Here is a 24,830-nt window from a genome sequence, read left to right as displayed (position 1 = left end):
GATCTCAGATTCTGGAGAGCCGGAATCATACGAAGAAGTTATGCAACATGAATCCAAAGAAGAATGGACGAAGAGCATGCAAGTGGAGATGGACTCACTACATCGCAACCAAACATGAGAGTTGGTTGAGTTGCCTAAAGGTAAGCGGGCACTTCAAAACAAATGGGTGTACAAGCTGAAGGAAGAAGAAGGTGGGAAGAAAAGGTACAAGTCTAAGCTTGTGGTAAAAGGTTTTTTCTCAAAAGAAAGGTATTGACTTCAATGAATATTCTCTCCTGTTGTAAAAATGAACTCAATTAGGCTTGTCTTAAGCCTTGTGGCTGCTCATGATCTAAATCTCGAGAAAATGGATGTAAATACGGCATTCCCTCACGGTGACTTAGAGGAGGAAATCTACATGCTTCAACCAAAGGGGTAGGAAGTAAAAGGTAAGGAGAAAATGGTTTGCAGATTAAAGAAGAGCTTGTATGGTATAAAGCAAGCATAAAGACAATGGTACTTGAAGTTTGATCGATGGATGTTGGATCATGGAATTACAAGATGCAACTCAGACCACTTAGTCTACACGAAGAATTTGGGAGATGTCATCCTAATGTTGTATGTTGATGACATGTTGATTGCAAGTGCTAACATGCAGGGCATCAAAGACCTTAAAGAGGAGCTGTCCAAATCTTTTTCAATGAAATATTTAGGTGCTGCAAAGAGGATACTTGGTATGAAAATATCAAGGGACGGGACAAAGAAGACAATAAAGCTATCTCAAGAAGATTACATCAAAAAGGTACTAGAAAGGTTTACAATGCAAAATGCAAAACCAGTTTCTACACCTTTGGCTGGTCATTTTAAACTAACGAAGGATATGTGTACAAAGACAAAAGAGGAGATAGCCTATATGTCTAAAGTTCCATATGCTGCAGCGGTAGGTTCTCTAATGTATGCTATGGTCTGGACAAGGCCAGACATTGCACATGCAGTGGGAGTTGTGAGTAGGTTCATGGACAACCCAGGTAAAGAGCATTGGCAATCTGTGAAGTGGATACTTAGGTATCTAAAAGGGACAACAACAAATGCTTTGTATTTTGGAGGAACTGATATTTTTCTAGAAGGGTATGCTGATGCAGATATGGCAGGTGACAAAGATACTCAAAGGAGCACTACTGGCTATGTGTTCACGGTTGGAGGCACAACAGTAAGCTGGGCTTCAAAGCTGCAGAAAACGGTTTCACTTTCTACCACGGAAGCAGAGTATGTAGCAATGACGGAGGCAAGCAAAGAAATTCTGTGGCTTCACAGATTCTTAGAAGAGCTTGGATTCAAACAAGACAATTGTGTCTTGTACAGTGATAGCCAAAGCGCTATCCATCTTGCAAAGAACTCAGCCTTTCATTCAAGGACAAAGCACATTGAGGTGAGATATCACTTCATACGCACTCTTTTGGAAGAGGGACAACTAAAGCTAGGAAAGGTGAATACAAGTGAAAATCCTGCAGACATGTTTACAAAGGTGGTCAACAAGGAGAAGTTGAGCTTTTGCTCATCTACAATCGGCATTCAAGGATAAGAAACCATAATGGAAAGCAGTCACAGGTTTGGTTTGGATATCAGTCTTCAAGTTGGAGATTGTTAAGTATGGAGCCTGATTTACCCTTGTAATTTTCTGTGGTAAAAGCGCACATTTGTAAGGCCCCCATTATGAGGAGAAGCCATCATGCGTAAAGAAAAATCACTCACCGGAAACAAAAATTTTCACGGACAACAATCAGGGGCAACTTCTCCGTCCCCGAGACTTTTTTTTTCGTCGGAATATTCCTTTTCGTCGGAATATTATGGCCGGGCGGTGGCCGGAAAGTGGTCGGAAAACAACCGATCGGTTGGCCGTGTGGTCGGTAGTCAATGGCCGATGGCCGGTGGTCGGAAGTCAATGGCCGGTGGCCGAATTCAAAAGCGGACTTGTCTTCTCAAGGGCGGCCACACATGGGCGGATTGGAGGGTGCAGTTTGGACTTATTCGCACAAGGGCGGCTACACATGGCTGTCTCTCATAAGAGAGGGCAGCCCTTTTGGCCTATAAAAGGAGGCCATTTCTACACACATTTCATAGTGTGAAGTTGATGCAACAAGGTGAGTGTGAGGTGGTGAGAGTGAAGCAAGGCGGGAGCTCTATCAAGGGTTTAATCCCTTTGTAAACTACTTCTTCTTTTGAAGTGCTAAAGCCATTGAGTGGCTGCTTTCCCATGGACGTAGTCCACATTGGGTGAACCACGTATATCGTGTGTACTCTCTCTCTCTCTCTCTCTACTCTATAATCTCTTGTGTGTGAAATCTATCTCTCTCCATTAAGTAATCTACTAAAAAATCTATTTAGCTACGTCTTATTTTCTAACACTAAAGAAGTCTGTGATCCATCTCTAAGACAAGCTGTCCTCTCCCCTCATCAGGCTCTCTCTGTGTCTGCGCAGCTCGAGAAAAAACAGACCCAAGCATCTCTGATCCTCGTGCATGACTCTCGAGAGTGGTCCAAAGCCCTCTCTAAACAAGCAGTGGAAGCGATAGTGTATCTCGTAGTAGACGTGGCAGTGGCATGTGTAGTCCAACTCTGTCTCAGGCTCCAGGTCACATAGGATGCATGTCCTGGCCTCTGATGGTACTCTAATGTATCTCCCAATCTCGATCCGCAATTGATGTGAAGATGTGCATATCTGGACAATAGCACATCGTATCCCATTAGACAAGTGGGTGTCCATGTATCTGGGTCTCGTCACAAAACCGTCCTCTGTAAGCTGGAGAAGATGCTCTCTATAGAAAGCCATCTTCATGCCCAGCTTCTGTGCTAGATGTATCCATGTCCTCCTGGTGTCTAGCTGAGTCAGGTCCTATCGGATAGAGCCTGGTGATCTCGGACTGTGTGAGAGTCAGAGAGGGTGTATCCATTGAGTACTGGAACGGGGACAATCTATCTAAGCTGAACCCATGCGCATGAAACGATGATGTCATCTCCCCATACCAACATGCTGTATCTCCTTGCATGGCTAACTGTCGAGAGGACTCAAGTGCAAGGCATGCATATCCGTTTCTGGGAAGTTCCCATATGCGGTGTATGAAGGAGACAGATCTAGTGAGCGCCTCAACCACTAGTGGGGGGGCAGCTAGCTCTGCTCGGATAATGGCATGTGGTACTGAAGCCTTGGCTCTAATGAGTCGTGAGGTCATAGAGACTAGTGGCTTCTCCATGTCCCCCCATCCATCGTGCGACCTGTCCTCCCATGATGGTCCAATGAAGGTCCCCAAATCTCAGCTCCATAGAGCAATGCAGAAGCCACTAGGGTGTCAAAGAGCCAGAGCTTCGTCCGAGGCTCCTGAAACTGAACATGTGAACACATCCTCTCCAATCTACCCATTGCTGCATGGGCTCTGGTCAATCTAGTCTTTGCTGCTCTTCTCAATGAAAATGCTGGTCCACTAAAAACCACTCCAAGGTAGGTGTAAGCAACTGTATACTCCACTATCTCCTGGCCGTATGTGAGTGTCGGCGCTGACCTCCTGATCCACTGTGGGGTGGTATTAAATACCATGACCTTGGTTTTACCAAGGTTGACAGACAAACCACTTTCATGGGCAAAGCTATGCAAAGCATCCAAGTGACGTTGCATCCCCTCCGGAGAGTCGAAGATCAACACAATATTATCAACATATAACAATAGTGGGATCCATGTTCCTACCAGTTGTCCACCTCTATCACCATCTCTCTCAATGTAGTCAAAAACCTCATGCACATACATACCAAACAGAGTAGGAGAGAGTGGGCAACCCTGATTCACCCCAATAGTGGAATGACCCACTGTAGATAGGCCCTCTGAGGTACGTACATACCCCACTACTGACTTGTACAGAGCCATGACCCCCCAAACGAGCTCTGTGGGTACTCCCATCTCTTGTAATTTGCGCATCAATCTAGCTCTGGGTACTGTGTCAAATGCTTTGCGGAAGTCCACAAAGCTGCAATAGATCCGTCTCCCATGTGATCTTCCCTCCTCAATGATGGTTTTGAGTGTCAAGATATGGTCAAGAGTAGAAAAACCTCTCCTGGGTACTCCCATCTCTTGTAATCTGCGCATCAATCTAGCTCTGGGTATTGTGTCAAATGCTTTGCGGAAGTCCACAAAGCTGCAATAGATCCGTCTCCCATGTGATCTTCCCTCCTCAATGATGGTTTTGAGTGTCAAGATATGGTCAAGAGAAGAAAAACCTCTCCTGAATCCTGCCTACCCGGTTGCGCGTCCCTTCCCTCTTTGCCCATCCACTCACCTGCTGCTCTAGAATGGATGCGTACAACCGTGCCAATGTGTGTCCAATCATGATAGTGCGATAATTCCTAGGCTCCATAGCCTCTCCTGACTTGAAGATAGGTACAATAATAGATAGGCTCCAAGTATCAGGCAAGCCCTCACACATGGCACGGTTAAACATAAGTGCTAGGAGCTCTGCTAGTAGATCTCTTGCATGCATGAAGTGGATCATTATAGTGCGATAATTCCTAGGCTCCATAGCCTCTCCTGACTTGCTTCTTTGCTCCTCTTCGAGTGTCAGGTTAATGATGGTGGGTGTGGACATAGTTGTTTCCTTGCTTTTCCCTTTCTTGGCAAACTCAATCCACTTCTCAGCCTCATATGCTTTTTGCTGAGTTTTTGTAATAACGTCCACCAAAGAGGTCGTCATGTGTTTGTGCTGCTCTTCCCCCTCTTTGATGGCTCACACTTTCTCTATGATCGTGTTTAGCTCTTCTATTACTGAAGGTTGCAATTCTCCCTCTTCAAGTGTATTTTGTGATCGTGCCTCTGCGAGCTCCCTCTTGAGTGACACAATCTCTTCGTCTCGGGCCGTCACATGATCTCCCAGTGTAGCTATCTTGCTTTCTTGGGCCAACATGCATTCGTCAAGCATTTTTATTGTGCCCAATAAGTTGCGGTTGATCTTGTTAATTGTTTCGGTCATTTCTTCTTTGCACTTTTGAGTTGCATCCTCTAAAGGGTCAAGCTTGTCATTCTGTTTCCGCATGCTTGGTCGCCGCAAAAAAGAGAGGGGAATTTAAGATTTTAGTAGGAGACGGCCCTACATTCACCACACTATGCATACATGTTCTCCCCACTTTAAGCATACCTGGCGTACATTTTTCCCTTTCCTGCAATTTCTGCAAATCAAACAAATTCCCGCTTTCTGCAAATTGCCAATTCTGTAATTTCTGTAAGTTCTGAAAATTTTGAAAATTTTTGAATTTTGCTTGCAATTACTGTTTTCGTGCAGGGCTTAGAAATCCGTTTTAATAATCGTTTGGAAATTAGGTTGTGTGGGAACTTGCACTTGCCCCGGCGGGGGGGGATGTTGGGCGGTGGGGGGACGCACGCGAAAACGGAGGGAAATGCTGGGTGGCGATGGGATGCACGCGAAAACGGGGTGGGGGAGGTGTGCGGTGCAGGTTATGCGGGGGGTGGGCTGTGCAAGGAGTGAGCGAGCAGGGCAGGGTGCGAGCAGGGGGGTGCAGACAGAGCTCGTGAACAGGGCAAGGCAGCAGCGAGCAGAGCGGGGTGCAGGGCAAGAGAGAGAGAGAGAGAGAGAGAGAGAGAGATGTGCGCACACACACACACACACACACACACATTCATAATGAGAATATTAAGATGAGTATAGTAAGGCTTGAAATGTCAACCATCAAAGTTAATGTGGTGGTGACGATTGGATGGTGAGAGGTTCAAAGAGGAATTTCACGTTTTCTCTACCACTCCCTTATGGCTTTCTTGGCCAAAAAGGTGGAAGAGGACGAGGAGGACTCTATGTGACCCGATTTTTAAAAAAAGAGGTACACAAATGTCGACACCTCTCAACGTAAAAAAATTATTAAAAAAGAAAGTTTTTTGCCATGTGGGACTAATCCACAAGCTTTATCCAATGGTCCACAATTGCACCAAAAATCCAACCCTTTACTAAGGACTCCTTATGTAGTCCAAAAATGCCTTAGGAAGGGCAGATGGGTGTCAAAATCCTCTCGTAAGGCACATGAGGCACAATCTCTCAAGTTGCAAAATTTGTCCTTCAAAGCCCTCTCGGAAAGGATTCTGCTCTCTCTCTCTCTCTCTCTCTCTCTCACACACACACACACACACACACACACACACACACACACACACACACACACACACACACACACACACACAGGTAACAGTAAAAGCCCTTCCCTGCTTGCTATGAATTAGTTTTCCCTTAATGCTATGTGTCGATTGCACTGGAAATGGTTCATGGTGTGATACTTGGCTCATTTTGGAATTATCAATTTGTGTATGGGAATGGGTCTCTGTGCCTTGTGCCTACAGATCTGGCTCCCTTTATTTGCTCATTTTTCAAGTACAGGGTCTTTTTCCCTCCCCTTGGCTCTTCTCTTTTATGCCATAAATTGTTTGTCTCCCATACATACACATATACCTGGAGGCACATGCACGCGCACACGCACGCACGTGTACATGTTATAGAAATACTGTGACATACAAACACATTGAGATGTACACACGCGTGCCCATGTGCACACATGGGATTTCTTGGATGCACTTGCACACACTCTTGCAGACGGGAACAAAAGCACAAGTACCGACTACAGTCATTGACATCACTTAAAATACAATGTGATACTCCACAAATGACTCCTCATTGTAATTATTTTTCCTTATAATTGTGTAGGGAGGTACCGGCTGTAAAAAGTCCAAAATAAAAGCGAATCTAACTTGATGCGAGTGAAGGTGGAGGTGTCAAGCAAAAGTGAAGGGTGACGTTGGGCTTGATAGCAGTGTAACACGCACGGAAAACTTAGTCTAGGTGGTGCAGATTACACATCTAGCTGACGACGCCTGTATGTGAGAATGAGTAGGACAAGGAAAAGAGTGACCTCCGCAACCCCTCCCCCAAACCTCGTCTAGTTGCAGCCGCCTTCCATCTGCCAGGGTCATATGCTCCCTTCCATGGCCGTCAAGGTCGTGGGGAGGGGGGCAGTGCATCTCAGCCGTTCGATTGCTGCACCTTATTTTGCAGAATGTAGCTTTGCAAGCATGCGATGCATGCCACATCAGCTGGCAGAAATTTGCACAGTCTGCAGCCAATGACCGAGCTCCAACTCAGCAGGTGGATTCACATGCTGTGCTGACACATCAGCGGCTGGAATATGAGATTGTCTCGCCTGGAACCGCACTGTCTGCACTCTCCCAACTGCACCCTCATCTGCTCTCAATGCATTGATCAGGCTTCACTGCTTCGTGACTGTACCCTCTGCAGGTCAGTGTGTTGACCCCCCTCTCCCACGACCATTGACGACCGGGTATGGCCCTGCAATGGCCATTCCTGAAATAATGTGCTCCCACCATGGCTCCCGGCCTCCGCCGGTCGCCATGGGGTCGCCCATTATTTCAAGGAATGGCAACTGCAGGGCCATTCCGTACACCTTCTTGCATCGTGTGACAGGTTTGAGCAGGGAATCTTTACAAGATTCCTATCCAACGATTTTATGAACATCATAGGCACGTACCTGAGTCCTTTCGCAAAAGCAAAGCGTGACTACAGGTCTCGATCACAGGCGGCCTGTAATGGTAGTTCCGGCCCTAAGCCATGCGGGCTAAATAAATTGTAAAAATAAATAAATCATAAAGCATCCTTTCCCCTCGCGACATCGCGCGCAGCTGTGCATTTCTTGCTCTTCCTAGCTGCCCCACAGATCCCCGCCCCCCTTCCCCATCTGCGCCATCTGGCTGCTCGTCGCCGAGCTCATCACGGATTTCCAAGCCGTTTGGGTGTTGCTTGGGGAGTAGGTGCAGTGCAAGCTCTCCAGGAACTCGAGCGTTCGATTTCTCCCTACATTATCAGCTCTTAGCTTGGTAGCCAAAGCTTGTGTCAGGAATGCAATCCATGCTGGCCATTCCTTCGCAGGCTTTGTGCTATTACAAAGCCGGGGGAGCCTTGGTGAGCCCCTACTTGACCATCAATTTGAGCTAAGGCCATCTCATCCAATTAGGAATATTCAGTCGTTGGCACATCACAATGCAACACACAGCTCGCTTCAATCCCAAGTAGTGCTCTATTTCTACGCTTATTATCCGTATAATAATGTGCGCCCTTAATTTTATAATCAGCGCGCTCATTTTTCTTGGCCTTGCTTTATCTTCAGCGGTACTACTTTATCTTTGGCGTGTTCACAGTTGAGTTAGCATTTTTTGACCTTCCCAAATAGCGAAGGCTATAGAGATCAGTTCTCTTTTTGCCTACTAAAATGTTTTTTATTTGTTTTATGTTCATTTTGTGATTTTTTTATCGAGCACCGTTTTGTGACATGATTAAAGTGGTTGAGAATGTGGTCACTATGCGTACAAAATGGGTATCTTAAGTGGTTGGTAAAGGTAGGGATATGGATTGTCGATGTGTAGCATTTTTATTAGTTTATGATGATTTTTAGAGGGAATGATAAGACACGCTGTCTAGGTTTTCAAGGGGAGCTCATCATTTGGGCGTTTCTTTCTCGTCTGCATCCACAACTGTTGAGGGATGGCGAGCTCGACAGGATTGCTCCCTTCAAGGCAGTGAGCCTCGGAGTGCTCTGCTGAGCAAAGCACTGCATTTCGACTTTGTGCAACGGCCATACGTCCTCGCTTCCACATAGCTCGAAGGTCTGCTTCGTCCCACTCTCTCCCTCTCTCTCTCTCTCTCTCTCTCTCTCTCTCTCACTGTGCTTTGGCATATTTGGTTTCTTCTTGTATCAGGCTTCAAGACGGATATGATGGGCTTGCACGGTGTCAGCCTTTTGCTCTTGGCAGTTTCAGCGTGAGTTGAATCCGCTGGAGAACCTGATAGCGTCTCGTATCCGTGAAGTCCTGGCTTCGATCTTCTTTGCTCGCCCATCGGGCCTTGTTTCCCGCCGCTTCCACAGGGTCCCATGACAACGTACTGTTCTTGGCCGACGCTGCTGCACTGCTACTGTATTTGATGCGCAGTTTTTGCACAGGTTTGTATTTATTTTTACACACATTTGCACTATATGTATCTTGCCTTGCTTATGCATTTGTTTTTTGTGTATGCAATTTTGCATCAGATTGCAGGGCAGTAGTAGAAGCTATCGAGGTGGGTTAGTTTTGATGCAGCTTCAAGCAGTTGTTGAGAGGGGCTCGGATGCTGTGCAAACATTAGCACTTGGAGAATTTAACTAAATGTTGGCTTCAGACTATGTCGAGGTTTCGGATATGGAATGGGGCTTGATAGCTTTGGCTTTGCTTCTGTCCTTTTCTGTATTTATTTGGTGTCGATTGTAGTAAACGGGTTCAATAGTCTGATCCTGACGCAAGGGGAAGCTTTGATTGTTCTTCTTAGTGGATAAACTCTTAAGAGTACATTGGGTTTTGTTTATCCTTGCTATCTATGATACCAACTGTCTTGTGACTTTGCAGATCCGCTGATGAAAGATTTTCTCGAGTAGATACACACATATCTGTCGATCTTTGTCGATCTCAAGTCCTCAGCTTATCTATTTGTACAGCTGTAACGCCATGTTTAATTTTGGTTTGTGGCTGCTGAAGAAGCTCAAGGCTGCTCCCTGTATGCACTTGTTGACGTTCACTGATGAGGCTAATATACAAGACTTTTTTCTCTTTAAGTTGAGTGAATTAAAGACTTTTAAGTACTTCAAGAATGTTTTGCTACTTTGATCTCCTCAGTTTCGCAAGGCACATCTTGGAACAATATATGAATTTGCCTTTTAGACTTCCGCGATAGCATCTTTAATGCTTAAGACTGGTTTTGTTTTTTTACATTATTCACTCTTTGTATGTAGTATGTTTCTGTCTTTGAGTATTTTTGTAATGCCTCTATCAGGCAAAGCAATAGAGCCTTTTATCTAAGACTTGCTCTCAGTCTATCGGGGATTTGCTGTGATGTCTACTCGTTTGCTATTCATCTCTAGATGAATAGAGACAAAAAAAACAGATTGAGCATTAAAACGAATGGTACTCTTCTACTGGATAAGCTGCGATTATGACTATATGCCCAACTATGGATTCACGTCCTTTATGTTGTTGGGTGTTCTGTTCTGAGCTTATGGGATAGGGAAAGACAAACGGCAACGCGGAATTTAATTGCACTCGCGGAAAAGTTTGTTTGGCAATTTCTTTTGAATTTTGTTTGTTGCTAATTTGTTTCCTAACTTAGAATAGAATCTCTAACCAAAAAAACTCTTTAGTTGTCATAATTTTCCATTTAATATTTATCAAAATAAAGAAGATATTATTGTACACAAACTTAATTTTAATATTATAAAGTGGACAGGTTTATATTATTTTTGAGAAAAATGTTCTATCCTTGTTAAAAGGATTAGGGTTTTGTATTGTACTAGGTTTTTTTATGGAGTCAAGACGTTTTAATATTTAAAATAATAAGCTTAAATTTATTTTTTTAAAACTTTTGATTATATTAAAATCTCTTGAAAAAAACATGTCGCCCATGATAAATGCACTATCCTAGTAGATATTTGTTAACTATAATTTCGGTTATTTTATTTCGATTTATTGTGAGATTTTTAACTCACTCTTTTAAAAAAATAAAATAAATACTACTTACTGTCATTGCTACTAAGATTGGATATAAAGTCGCCCTCAAAAAACGTGCTCTCTTACTTTAAAAACGTGAAATGATATCTTCTCATTTATGAAAAGATATTGCAACATCTTATTGCAATCTCTCTGCTTTGGTTTCTATGCTGAATGTGAGGCATTGGCTCTCATCATAGAAACACATCCATTGCTCTCCAGTGCTTCTCTCACAGCTCCTATATAAACAACTATCTCTAACACCATATACATATGCTATTCCTGAAGCCTAAGCTCTTATTGCTCATAGTTGCTTGCAATTCTAGCTTTCTATACCTAATACAATGGATACTTCCATGAATGGTGAGTACGTTGTTAACTAGATTTTACTTGACCTGTGTTTACTTTGAGCATCTGATTTTGAGCATTGACATGAGCATATGTTTGTAGATATTTGTTTTGATGATGCGCTAGTTGAGCTTGAGCGTGTAGTAGCACCTTCGTTGCAACAAGAGCTTAACAGTGAGAAGTGTAACACTGCTGCTGATTTTTCACCTTTGGCTCGAAACCTCAATCAATCCTCAAAATCTTCCTCGCATAGCAAAAAACTTAGCCCAAGAGGAAAGTTGAATAAAGCCTCTTCTTCAGCTATTAAAAAGGCATTGCTCGCAGTCAGAGGTAATGCTTGCTGTTTCCCTATTGATTCGATAGAGTATATTACTCACACCAATGGTTGTTTTTAGGTAAAGCGTCTAGGTTCTTGGCAGATACTTCATTCTCGTCACCTTTGATAAAAAATATAGGTGAAGAGAAAGATGAGCCTAATGCTGAATCTTTCACTTCTCAGTTGGCCAAAACCCCTGCTCTAAGAAACTTAGCGATCTCCGAGTTATCAGAGACTGCAAATTTTAGATTTGCCTTGGAAGGCAAAGTGCTCTGTAAGTATGGTACTTATAAAATACCCAAGTCTAACTTTGGTAGATACATGCGTGCAGACCTCCTTGACAAAGAATCTCGCCATAGTGTGACTTTTGTTGTGACTGAGATATACCTCTCTGAGTTTATTGAGGCCTTTGCTATCCATGATTACGTGCACATCGAGGGGGCATGTGTAAAAAGGGATGTTGCAAAAGACGGTGGTACTTGCTTGTGGGCTCTGTATGCAGATGCAACTACTTTGGTTGTTAAGGCAGAGCCTTTTGAGTGCTACCTCTACCTTTATCCCGAACAAAAGATCAAAGAGCTGTTGGCCCAAAGTTCTAATGCTAACGAGTCGGTGTCGATTGTTGCATTCATTGTCGTCAAAATAGAGAATGCAACTCGAAGTGATGGCACTCCTAGTTTTTGGTTGACTATTGCTGATGGACCATCAACAAGCGATCAAGCTAGTGTAAGTTCTAACCGGCCTTTTAAGTAGTAGTGTGTATCTTTTTTCTGAGGTTTGTGTTTATGGCAGCTTCTCTTTGTCCCAACACGACGCCTCGACTATCAACTTATGGTCAACGAGGTGAAAGAAAAGGGATTCTACACTTGTGTTGCTCGTAACATCAACGTTTTCAAGCACCTATTGAACATAAGTGTCGTCGATGCTACAATCTTGTGTCCATTCTCTTTGTCCCAACACGACGCCTCGACTATCAACTTATGGTCAGCGAGGTCAAAGAAAAGGGATTCTACACTTGTGTTGCTCGTAACATCAACGTTTTCAAGCACCTATCGAACACTCTAAGTGTCGTCAAGGCTACAATCTTGTGTCCATTGCCTACTTCATTGGCTGATGCTTTTCAAGAATACTTGCATAAACAAGTCTCGAATTTAGGCTTTGGGAAGAAGGTAAACTTTTTGATTGCATATGAAATAAAAATTGTTGTCTCATTGTTAAATGTGAAATTGGTAGGTGTTTGGAACTTTGGAGATTGTAAGTGTGAACAGCTTGGATGTGGAGTTTTCTTGTGGCACGTGCAAAGGTTTGAATGTAAGACGCCAAGCTAGCAACCCATTTTGCTGCTCTTGTGGAAGACAATCTACAATCAATAAGCAACCAGTGCTACCTGCCAAATTATATTCTCAAGATGGAGAGGCTGTTGGTGTTATTTTACAAGGTGCTGTAGTCGACTCTGTGCTTGGATTCTCTCGTCCATTTCTGCATCTCTTTGAGCAAAGCTTGGTGGATCTAAAATCTTTGCTCTTGAACTTTAAGAAGGCTGGTTGGTTCACTATTGACAAGTCGGGTCAGGTCACTGCTTTCAAAGGTGCCTAGTTGTGTTTCTCTTTATTACACTATCCTTTTTGTAAATGGCAAGCGATCTCATTTTGTGGGCTGAAAGTAAAAGATTGTACTTAGATTCCATATTTATATGTAATTTTTTGAACAACAAAGATGTTTGCTAAGCTTACTTCACCTTTTTAACTTGAGCCTCTCTTTGCAATCTCTTGAGTCTAAAATTGTGGATGTTATTGTGGAGCAAATAGCATTAAGAAATTTTGAAAATTTGGGTGCAGCCTTGGATCATAAGTCTTCAATCGCACTCTTTTGATCAAAGAAAATTTATAATATCTCTCTTGTCTAGTCGCCAATCCTCCATGATGTTGAGAGTACACTTGGTTGGTATAATGTGCAATATGTTTTCTGCTGCGTGTAAACTTTACTTTTACCAAGGTGAGACTATATGTGAAGCTCGCTCCTTTGCTGCGCATGACTGCCGATTTTCTTCCACTTTACCATTTTTGGTTGTGTTGAGTTTGCATGGTGAATTTTTATGGTTTCCTGGTGGTTTTGACCATCCTAACGTAAACGATGTGTATGGACTAAAGAGGCTACCTTGTCTCTAGCTACTCTCACTGACACCCATAATGTTGCTGTTCAGCAAGTTGCATCTATTTTCTTGAGTCTATACCCCAACACCTTTACCCTTAAGCAAGTCACAACCAAAATTTACAATATGTCCAAGTCATCTCGAACACATCAAAGAATCTCTACAGTTTCATCTAGTAGAACTTCACAATATGAGAAGATCATTGAGGATACCCCTTCTTTTGATTGTGCTTCATGTGGTTCACTTATGTTTCGTCAAAGTTTGCATGGCATGTCAAAGGTGGAGTTATTGCTTCTTAACAAAATAAAATCACTCATGGTGGTTGACGATAAGGTGCTTCGAGTGTGTCACCCGTGCAAGGTCGCATTGAAGAAACAAGAGGAGCCACTATTTTGCATGAGAAGAGTTTAGTGTCAAAATATTTAGTGTAGAAAGGTTGAATTCAGTAGAGAGTCGTCTTGTATCTTTACGCATACCATTCTCACAAATTTGAGAACTCAACTTTGAAGGTCAATTTGGTTTACGCGGAAGCATTGTGAATGTAATGGCAGACTTGTCAAGAGTACAAAGAGTGTTGCCACGCTTCTCCAGTGATCAAGCTTCAATTCTAGTTGAGATTAAGCGCAAGCTTGATTATGATCATGCCTACTTGAGTGGCATTGTGTGGCCAAATTGTGTACTTCAAGATTTGGTTGACCTGTTGAGCACTTCCTTGTACATTGAGCATGGTGTTTCTATCGATATGTCTTGGTCATTTAGTTTCACAATCCATGCAGATGTGTATGTCGCAGTCCACACCAAGAAGATCTTGAAGACGAGGATGATTCTACGGACACTTTGGTGCATGGTATCTACTCCGCTCAACAAGTTGTGGACCATAATTCACAAGTTGCAAGTATAGCACCTTGTCAGGGATTCAACCCTCTAAGCATTTTTGATGATGAATCTTGTGAGGAGTTGTCATTGCCAACATTGTTTTTTGGTCAGAGAAGAAAGTATTATGTGTTGGTGAAGAAAAAATACCAAAAAGTAGCACAATGGGAGCTTAAAAATGTGGATAGACGATTTGCAAGAAACATTGAAAATTTGTTCTTTAAAACAATGAAGATTATTATTGCGAAAGTGCTTGGATCTATATGGGTGAGCTTACACAAGGGAAAACTTTGTGGCAAGCAATTACAAGCAAAAGACGTTCAAGCTAGCACTAACATAGAGCAGCTGCTTTCATCCGAGCTAGGGTACCACGACTTACAATCACTACGCACTTCAATCGATTACAAGGTGAAGCTTAAGCGAAACGTGTTTGCAATGATTCGTCAATTGGGCCAACCGACTTTCTTTGTAACATTTTCATGTGCTGAGCAAAGATGGGACCCTTTGAAAAAATGTTTGTCTGCATTGAATCCTCATATTAAAGAAACAGATTATCCAACCAAAGCCTCATTCATTCGTGCACTTGTACGTTCTGATCCTGTAACAACAGCACGATACTACGTCCATATATTTCAAGCAATTAAAACGGAACTGAAACGCAACAATGCCATCCTTGGTGAGTTGATGGATTACTTTTTTGTGACTGAGTTTCAAAATAGAGGAAGTCAGCATGATCATGGATTGCTTTGGGTAAAAGATGCACCTCTCTTTGGTGTAGCACCGGATAATGATACAATACATTTTATCAACACATATATTGCTACCAACAAGAATTTGTTAGAAGAGTCTCTCAGAAGCGTGCAAGCCCACTACCATCGTAAAACATGCAAAAAACGTAAATGTTTTTGTCGGTTTGGTTTTCCACATCCACTCTCTTGAGAAACTATGATTCTATATCTAGTCACAGTGGCACAGACAGAGAAAGACGTATTGTTAGCCTACAAAAAGTGCATTGAAGATCAATTGCTTGCTCTTTGACATGATTCAGAAGTGTCGTATGATGAATGGTTGACCTCTTTGGGAATGACTGAAGAAGTGTACATTAAGTCCCTTTCAGTGAGCATCACAGAGCCAACACTACTCTTGAAAAGACATCCAAAGGACATTTACACAAACAATTTCAACAAAGAGTTGTGTAGTCTATGGGATGCAAACATTGACATTCAATTTATTTTCAATGGCCATGGCGCTGCTGCATATTGCACATCATACATGACTAAAAACGATTCGACCACAAGCAAAAAAAATCAAGCACATATTGCAAGATTGCAAGAAGACAAGTGTGTCAATGTTGGATCGGTTGAAGAAAATTGGCAGTGCTTTGATCAATACACAAGAGATGACATCACAGCAAGCCACATACATTTCTCTTTCATTGCCCTTACATAGTGCGAGCAGACAATTCGTGTTCATCAATGCAGATTTCGAAAGTCAGAGCACATTGTTGTTGAAAAGAAGAGCTGCATTGAATACTTTGAATCCTGATGATTCTAACATTTTCTTTGACGACATTGTCACCAAGTACACCCATCGTCCAGACAACCTTGCACACATATGCTTGGCTGATTATGCAAGAACCTACCGTTGCGTGCGTGGCTCTACCCGCAAGTCTAAGAACCCTCGAGTCATACGATATGCTAACTTCATTCTGGAGAAAGATGTAGAGAGGCATTTCCATGAACTTTGCTTATTGTTCCTTCCATATACGGGCGATGAGAAAACCTTGGAGACAAGTGTTGATTGTTGAAAAGACAAATATACCACAAACTATGCAATTATAGATGGCAATCGTCAAAAATATTGTAAGCTACAACTTCGTGCAGCAAGCTCAAACACGCTCTCATTGCCCTCATCCTCAAGATCTAAGCCTGGCGAGTTATACAAATATGAGTTGGCACTTGATATTCAAGCAAACAAGTCCACTACAAGATCCTTACCAACATTTCAAAAATTGGCATTATGCAACGAGGAGTATCACTCACTTGTGTCCAAGTTGAACATCGAGCAATGTTCCCTTTTTGACGAAATTATGATTAGGAAGCGCTTGCAACCAACTCAACCAATCCATCTCTTTTTGACTGGTGGTGCAGGAATGGGGAAAATGTTCACTTTGCAAGCAATCGTGCAAGGCTTAATTCGTCACTACAATGCCTCCCTTGAATTAGATGTTCATCTTCCCTCGACATTGTTAATGGGATATACAGGAAAAGCAGCTTTCAACCTTGGAGGGACAACGATCCACTCGGCATTGCGTTTGCCCCTTGTCTTCCAATCAAATGTTTCTCTTTCTTCTGAGAGCCTTGCCGAGCTCTCACAACTATATAGAAACCTCAATATTGTTGTGTTTGATGAGGCATCTTTGATTGGGAATAGACTCTTGTGTATCATAGACACAAGGCTGCGATCAATTAAACACAATCGCATAGAACCATTTGCTGGTCTAGATGTCATCTTCTGCAGTGACCTGTGCCAGGCAAGCCCGGTTCGAGATCGTTGGATATTCAGCAAGCCACATGATTCTATGCAATTGCTCTCGCCTTCACTCTGGCTCACCAATATAAAATGCCACAAGCTCACAAGAACAATGCATCAATCAGATAATGACTTCATTGCCATTCTCAATAGAATACGCAAAGCAAAACACACAACCGAGGATTTGTTGCTCTTGAATACCAACCATACCAACAAGATCTTTAACAAATTGACAACACCCCATTTATACTTCACCAATAACTTGAAGGACTCACATAATCGGCTTGTTTTTGAGGAATTGCCTACTCACGCATACATAATCCATGCGAGAGACAACCACCATAAAACTTGCTCCAAAAACCTTGTTGTTCCAAACAACCCACAAAACACAGCAGGCTTGTCCTCAACGTTGGAGCTTAAAGTAGGAATGATTGTCGAGCTTTGTGGTGGCAATATTGATATTTCCGACGGCCTTGTGAATGACGCAAATGGAATTCTGAAGCTTGTGGATAGTAGAGCTAACAATCCTATTGCATGGATAAAGTTTTTTGATTCCTCAACAGGCTCCAAACAATGACATGTGAAATAGCACCTTAATACGATTCCCATTGGCCCTCAATGGACACCAATTTTTCAAACAACAAAAGAATTTTAAGTTGGTAAAAATGCATTGAACACTGTCTCTCGAACTCAATTTCCAATACAAGCAACGAATGCACACACTATCCATAGGTCACAAGTCTTGACAATGAGCATAGTAGCATTTGATCCAACATCAATAAACTCACATGGATTGGTTTACACAGCTCTTTCCCGCATCAAAGATCCATCAAACCTCCACATTCTCAATCCGATTCATCCAGCTCAAATCAAAGTTGACAAAATTGTGCTTGACGAGCTTGACCGCCTCAACAATGATGCCAAATGGGTGTATTTGACAAAATTTCCATTCGCATACAAACGCACACATCATATCATTCAATCATTGAACATCATTTCTAGTCACAAATATCTCAAACATATCAAAGACGATTTGAATTTACAAGTTCTGACATTCTATGCCTCCAAGAAACAAAGCAAAAAAATCCTTCCAATGATCTTGCACCAAACTTTCATCATGTCCATCACCACAACAAAATAGGTGTTTCAATCTACTACAAGCCTATCATCAAGCTCCACTTTGCAAAAACATTGCTAGCTCCAGGAATAGAAATCATTCAAGTTATATTAGTCATTCATGAACACCTTGATTGGGAAATCATATGCGTCTACAGATCACCAAACACATCTTAAATTGCATTGGTCACACAACTCTATACCTTGCTGCAACAATCCCATTCTACACGAATGAGTGTCATCATGGGAGACTTTAATGTACACAATGACCCCACAAACAACCAATATCGTTACTTGGAGGAGAAGCTCCAAGCACATGGCTACACACAACAAATTCATGATGTGACCACTGTGTACAACTCAAAGCTCGATCATGTTTGGATTAAAAATGCCCCTGCATCATTCATCGTAGGCACACGGTTTTGCTTTTGGTCCGATCATTCATCCACACATCTAATCATTCCTAAATGATTATTATCCCTCCATCCCTCCCTCCCTCCCTTTTTCCCGTCATCTCACCCTTCCCTCATCCTCTCCACAAAAGCAAACCATATTTCCATATTCTATGCCTACCTTTATCCTAAGAAGATGCAACTTTGCCACTCTTCAATCCTTCATCGAGGCTGACATTCTGTAATGTAATCTGCAAATCACTTTCTCAATCAATGTGACTTCCGTCCTTGTACCTTTGTGTTTCTCTTCCATGTTCTTGATTCGTTTCATCTATTGGCAGGACTTGTGATTTTGTCACTTGTTTTAATACAATACTCACAATTGTGAGTGATGTATTATAAAGTCACCAATAGATATACAAATCTCCCTTAAGCTCAGGCCGAGCCTTGAGGGACAAAGGGTTACAATCGAGCTTAGTTACAAGCACTTAGTAGCTGACTATTGGGTAGGGCACGACCAGATGACGAGGGTTGTCCTAAGCCAATCATCTGAGCTATACCTTTTACTTACCACATATATTATCTCCTTGCTTTCTTGTACAATCTCTGAGAAGCTAATCATAGAGAGGTCGTTATCAAAGACATGACAATTTTTGGCCTTTCAGATATTATTGAAGAAGCAGTATCTGACAATTTGAGTACAAATTAGAAGTGCAGAACTTCGAAACTGTTTGCAACCAAGTCACAAATCCTTCTTGAAATACCCTATCTTCTATGTCCTTTGTATCCATTTACACATCATTCTTGCAAAGCCTCTAATAGCCAGGCATTTTATGAATAGGTGGCAGAGGTCTTCGCTAGCCAATCTGCACCATGATACCACATCTATCGGGTCTGATACCACGCGCTTGAATCTTGACACCTGTTGGAAAGGCCCCCCACAATACCTTCCACAAAAATATCTTCATAAACTGAGGCCACTGATGTTCTTCGTGACCTCTACCCATCGAGCCTCTGATCATTGCTTCTTTCATTGCTTGTTGAAAGGGGCAAACCAATCAGCCTCATGAATTATCATTTGGTAAATGCCCTTGGATGTGGTTTAGAAAATCAGCTACTCATGGGTCATTTCCAAGCTTTCCACTCAAAAGTAGATTCACAGATCGGCATGAGAACACGGTCCATGCCTTCTACAACCCTGCCGGCAAGTAGCTACTCAGTGTCATTGAGTTGAAACTGGGAAACCACCTGGTCAGAGGATTTCTAGCACTTGTTATTACTATCCCAGAAGTGGTTCAGCCGTTGAAGCCCTTTACTGTTCATCCTTCTTGCAATTTCACTCCAATAAGGGTTCAAGATAATCCCAACAGCTTTAGACAACTAGGGAGATCAGTTTCGCCTTGTCAATCATATCCTTGATCATGATAGCCCAAGATTGGTCTTGATTTACGATTGAGACCACAAACTTGGCACACAGGGCCTCAACATGAATAACGGTTTGAGAATTCCAAGGTCACCTTGGACCACCGATCGAGCGATACCTTCCCACTTCGCCCATTATTGCAACGCAGGGGTTTTAGTATTGTTCCTTCATAAGAATCTTTCAACTGGTTTTAAAAACTCCTTCCAGTTACATTTGGCTATTTTGAGGAGCGGGCTGGTGAAGGCAATATAAGGAAGCATAAAATAATTAAGCACTCTGAATCGACTCTGGAAGGGGAGAAACACATGCTCCCACCTTCTCATTTTCCTTTGAATCTTGTCAAGGACCCATTGGAACCTTTGCTTGTGAGTAACGTCCGGCCCCTAAGGGAGCCCCAGATGCCTAAAGATCCTACCTTTAGACACAATCTCCCCTGACCAGACCGATAGGTCAAATGAGTCATTTTCCATCAGGGAGATCAATCTCGACTTTTCAATAATACACTGCGACCCAAAAGCCACAAAATATGTCTGCATAATCTCAAGGGCGTTCATGATGGCCTGAGGGCAGGCTTTCAAGAAGAGGAGGGAATCATCCCCAAACATCTTGTCTAGGAGCTGGTTGTTACCTGCAAAGTTAACCCTTGCATTCCCCCCCGCTCAGCAGCAGCTTCGAGCATCATTAATAGAGGATGCAATCCAATATAAAATCTCTCTCTCTCTCTCTCTCTCTCTTCTCTCTCTCTCTCTCTCTTTGTTTTATATCTTTTTCTCTCTCTCTCTCTCTCAATGTGTGTGTGTATGCATTCTTTGTTTATGCATGTGTATGTGTGTTTTTTGTTTATGCATGTGCTCTCTCTCTCTCTCTCTCTCTCTCTCTCACACACACACACACACACACACACACACACACACACACACACACACACACACAACACACACAATGTGTGTGTGTGTGTGTGTGAGAGAGAGAGAGAGAGAGAAAGAGGGGAAGGGAACATGAGAGAGAGGAGAGGGAAGGAGCATACCTGGCTCTCCTTCCTCTCCTTGTGTATGTGTGTGTGTGTGTGTGTGTGTGGAGGAGAAAGAGAGAGAGAGGGAGAGCGCGGGTTACCTCTTTGCTTGCTTGCGCGCCGAAAACTTAGATCTGAGATTTGAGTTTTTGGGCGTTCTCGGTTTATTTTCTACCCCTGTCGGCGTCGCTATGGGAGTTGCTATGTGCGTCGCTATGAGCGTCGCGATGTTACAAATAAACTAGCGACGCTTATAGCGACACCCATAGCCACGCCGTCAATTTTCACTTTTAAGCGTCACACTGCGAGCGTCACTAATGTGAAGTACCTCTTGTAGTGTATCTCAAATGGCGCCTTCCCCATCAAAGAGTAAACCATGTTGTTGTAGGAAAATTCCACCAAAGGTTAAAAAAAATTCCATTGAGTCTTCTGATCAGAGATTTAAGACTTCAATAAATCCAGAACAACTGAATTTGCAGTCTCAGATTGCCCATCTGTCTGCGGGTGAAATGATAACAAGAACAGCAACCGCGTGCCAATGTTCTCCCAAATTGCCCTCCAAAACAAACTTGTGAATTGGGGATCTCTATAGGAGACTATTGTCTCCATGTAATCAAAATATCTATGAAATGAAGAGTCTCGCTAAATGGTCCGACTTGACTATTTTCTTCACTAGAATGAAGTAAGCTTTCTTGCTAAATCTGTTAATGACAGTCCAAATGCCATTGTGCCCACTCTGTGTCTTTGGGAGATCAAAGATGAAATCCATTGTAATACTTTCCAAGGGTCGTGTGGAAATGGGTAAAGGCTATAGTAATCCTAGTGCCTTATGCCTGTCAAACTCGACCTTCTGGCATACTAAGCAACTGCGAACAAAGTCATCCACATCCTTCTCGAGTCTCGACCAAAAGAAATAACGCTCCATACCTTTCAAGGTGGTGTCAATGCCATGGTAACCTGTAAAAGGTGGACAATGGCACTCAGTCAAAACCTTTTCCCTCAACGGCTGTGTAACACAAAACAATTTTTTCTTCATTAAGTAGCTATACTCTATGGAATACCTTGGCTCTATCTCCCCATTTTGTATCCGAGTAGACACATCGAAAAAATCCGAATTGGTGGCATACTGAAAGGCAGTCATGTTGTTGGTCCCCACGAGAAAGATACTCCTTTCTGAGTCAATATGTGCAAAGGGGAAGCTACCTTTGCAAACTTTCTATTGAATCGCCGGTAGTAAGAACACAAGCACAAAAAGCTTCTAAATTCATGAACATTCTTTAAGTCTGACCAATCGCGGATAGTCTCAATCTTGGTTGGGTCCATCTATACTCCTGCTATTGAGACGATGTGTCCCAAAAAGTGTATCTTTGGCAAGAAAAACTCGCTCTTTTTGGCATTGATAACTAATTTGTGATCACGCAATGCTTGAAAGACATGTAGGCAGATGGTGTTGATGCCATGCTTCATCCTTGGAGAAGAATATAATGTCATCAAAGAAAGTGAACACAAAGGTTCAATGATCTCGGAAAATCCTATCCATCATTTAGTTGAAAGTTGTTGGAGCATTGGTAAGTCCAAAAGGCATCACCAAAAATTCATATAAATCAAAGCTTGTCTCCAAGGCTGTCTTGTAGACATCTCTTGAAGAGATTATTATTGGATGATATACACGTTTCAAATCAATCGTGCTAAAACAAGAGGATCCCTAAAGTCGGTCAAGAATATCATCAATCCTTGGAATCGAGAATCTGTTCTTGATAGTGATTTTATTGAGAGCTCTATAGTCGATGCACATCCTCCAAGATCCATATTTCTTTAATACTAGTAAAATCATAGAGCAGCAAGGTGAAGTACTTGGCTAGATGAGACCCTTTTCAAGGTCTTTCACTTAGTTCATGATTTCTTCATTCTGGGCTCGGTTAACACGGTAAGGTGGCCGGTTCGGTGGTGTGCTTCCAGGAGTTAGATCAATAGTATGGTTCTCAGGACGAGATGGGGGTGACTTGTCTGGCAAGCCTTCTGAGAAGCAGTGGGTATGTGTGTGCAGAAAATCTTTTCATTCTTTGTCTAGTTCACACATGTTCAATGCTCATCATTTAATTCTTTCAAATAGATCGAGTAGACAAAAAGACTGGATTTCATAATTTTGAAATGGTCGAAGCCGATACGATAGGAATGGACTTGTCCTTCAATTTTACATCTAGTACAATTTTTCTGCCCTTCTCATTTGTTAAAGTCACTTTTTTGGCCCAATAGTCGACCACGGTGTTGTTCTTATGGTACCAAGGGATTCCTAAGAGGACGTCACACCCTTCCAAAGGCATGATGTAAAAGTCATCGTGCCCTAAATACCCCTGACAATGCAAACAAAGTTTGCCAATGATAGGCGTAATGGCTACATCCCGTCTGGGCGTCGCTAGAACTGCCTCCACCAATGGCCCCATCCTATCGGGTGTAATCTCGAGCCGTGCTGTCAATTCAAGTGAAATGAAGTTGGCCTTCCATCAAAAAAGATAAGGGCTTCTTAATCTTCCACTTTGCCCCAAGGAAGGCAAAGTTATGTACTTTCATCCATCTGGCTTGAGTCGGTTCCTATGCAATCCGGTACCAGTCCCACGTTCATCTTGCCTTTTCTGCCACGTTTCCCGTTGCTCTAGAACTCTCTGGCATGTCTTCAGTCTGTCCTGGTTGTGCCTTTTTAAGGGGCTTTGTGGAGATGTACCCTTGTTCCCCGCAACCAAAACACTTTCCCTCTTTGAGATAGTTATCCCTCTCTCTAAGAGTCAATGAGGGTCGTGTATCTTTCTTTTCCTAGGGATTCTTTTTCTTTCTATTTTCATCAAAAGGGGTCTCATCAAACCTATTCCCAAACAAATTTGCTTCTCCTAGATTAAACATTGTCACCCATTTACTATGATGTCAATAGCCTACAAAATTATTGCCAAAACCATAGCCCTCAGGCTCTCTTTCCTCCTACACAGTTATCAGGGCCCCACCAATATGGCTTTATTAAAGGAAGGTCAATCTATGATAACATTCTGGAAGCAATCATCGACATAGAGTATGCAATATCCACTAAACAAGAGTGTATTCTGCTGCAGTTAGATTTAGATAAATCTTATGATAGAATCACATGGCCATTCATCAAAGATGTTATGAAAGAATTGGGCTATGGACTGCGGATGTGTCGTTTGGTCAACACCCTTGGTAGTGGTAGCCAATCTGAGCTCTTGTTCAATGAAAGAATTGTGGTTGTATTCAAGGTCAAAAAGTCAATCAAGCAGGGTTGTCGTCTAGCCTCCCTAATGTTTGCCATTGGCTCTCATCCCTTGGGGACATTGTTTGAAGACAATGCTGCCAGGAGGGGGATTCAAGGGTTGTCTCTCCCCAACAGTGACCAAGTCCTTGTGAAGCTGTTTGCAGATGATTCCTTCCTCTTCCTCAAAGTTGTCCCTCAAGTGATTAGGAAGGCTCTGAAGATTGTGCAAACCTATGCCATCGCATCAGGATCAAAGTGTAGTATTGAAAAATCAAGATTGATCTTTCTCTGAAATAATGACTTGTTCAATCCGTCATTATGGTATGAAGAGATAGTATCAAAAGGAAAGGTATTTCAGCACATGGCCACAAGCAAAGATTCTTATGGGTCTTGGATAAAGTAAGGAGCAAGATGCAAAGATGGGAGTATGTGCTTCTTCTTTTTTTGATTAGAAGACCATATTAGGTATTTTGGTAAAAATCTCACATTATGGGAATCTCCAAATCGACCGAATTCATGTAATTTGGGAATTTTCCACTTAAAGTGGGAAAAATTGAGGTGTGTGGCTAGTAAATAAAGTGAAAATCTCATAGGATTGTGGTGTTGATAAACACCAAAAGTCAAGAGGATGTACAACACATGGATTTGAATAATAACTATAAATTACATAAAACAAAGGAAGATACAAAAAAGATTTTGTTTACAAATTGACTAGTATAGTCACAATAGAAGCTCCACATAATTCTACTCCACATTTGATACCATATCTGAACTTTGATCCAAGTGTGGCTGATGTGCACGAGT

General features: G+C 42.4%; 2 protein-coding genes and 1 pseudogene across 2 annotated transcripts; all 3 read left to right on the top strand.

Annotated features, from left to right (window-relative positions):
- The first annotated feature begins 7,798 nt into the window (after positions 1-7,798).
- Positions 7,799-9,661, top strand: LOC147448482 (uncharacterized). The gene is made up of 5 exons (XM_086522389.1): positions 7,799-7,994; positions 8,634-8,695; positions 8,789-8,849; positions 8,898-9,030; positions 9,118-9,661. The coding sequence occupies exons 1-5, from the start codon at positions 7,932-7,934 to the stop codon at positions 9,153-9,155; spliced, it is 357 nt and encodes a 118-aa protein (XP_086378515.1). The 5' UTR covers positions 7,799-7,931; the 3' UTR covers positions 9,156-9,661.
- Positions 9,662-13,225: 3,564 nt separating this feature from the next.
- On the top strand, positions 13,226-13,830 carry LOC147448481 (uncharacterized; annotated as a pseudogene).
- A 2,551-nt stretch (positions 13,831-16,381) lies between these two features.
- Positions 16,382-17,401, top strand: LOC147448480 (uncharacterized). The gene has a single exon (XM_086521405.1). It carries the CDS (start codon positions 16,382-16,384, stop codon positions 17,399-17,401), a length of 1,020 nt encoding a protein of 339 aa, XP_086377531.1.
- The last annotated feature ends 7,429 nt before the right edge of the window (positions 17,402-24,830 follow it).

The sequence above is a fragment of the Adiantum capillus-veneris genome, chromosome 10 (assembly GCF_014529385.1).
Source record: "Adiantum capillus-veneris isolate H3 chromosome 10, ASM1452938v2, whole genome shotgun sequence".
Lineage (NCBI taxonomy): Eukaryota > Viridiplantae > Streptophyta > Polypodiopsida > Polypodiales > Pteridaceae > Adiantum > Adiantum capillus-veneris.
The sequence above is the reverse complement of the archived record's forward strand: the minus strand, read 5'-3'. Positions and strand labels throughout refer to the sequence as shown.

Bases quoted from the DNA above. Each gene is read 5' to 3' on its own strand.
- LOC147448482 (XM_086522389.1), top strand. From the start codon at position 7,932: ATGCAATCCATGCTGGCCATTCCTTCGCAGGCTTTGTGCTATTACAAA. The intron at 7,995-8,633 runs GTGAGCCCCTAC...TGCTCTGCTGAG, and splicing joins ACAAAGCCGGGGGAGCCTTG to CAAAGCACTGCATTTCGACT. The intron at 8,850-8,897 runs GTGAGTTGAATC...GTATCCGTGAAG, and splicing joins TTGCTCTTGGCAGTTTCAGC to TCCTGGCTTCGATCTTCTTT.
- LOC147448480 (XM_086521405.1), top strand. From the start codon at position 16,382: ATGATTAGGAAGCGCTTGCAACCAACTCAACCAATCCATCTCTTTTTG.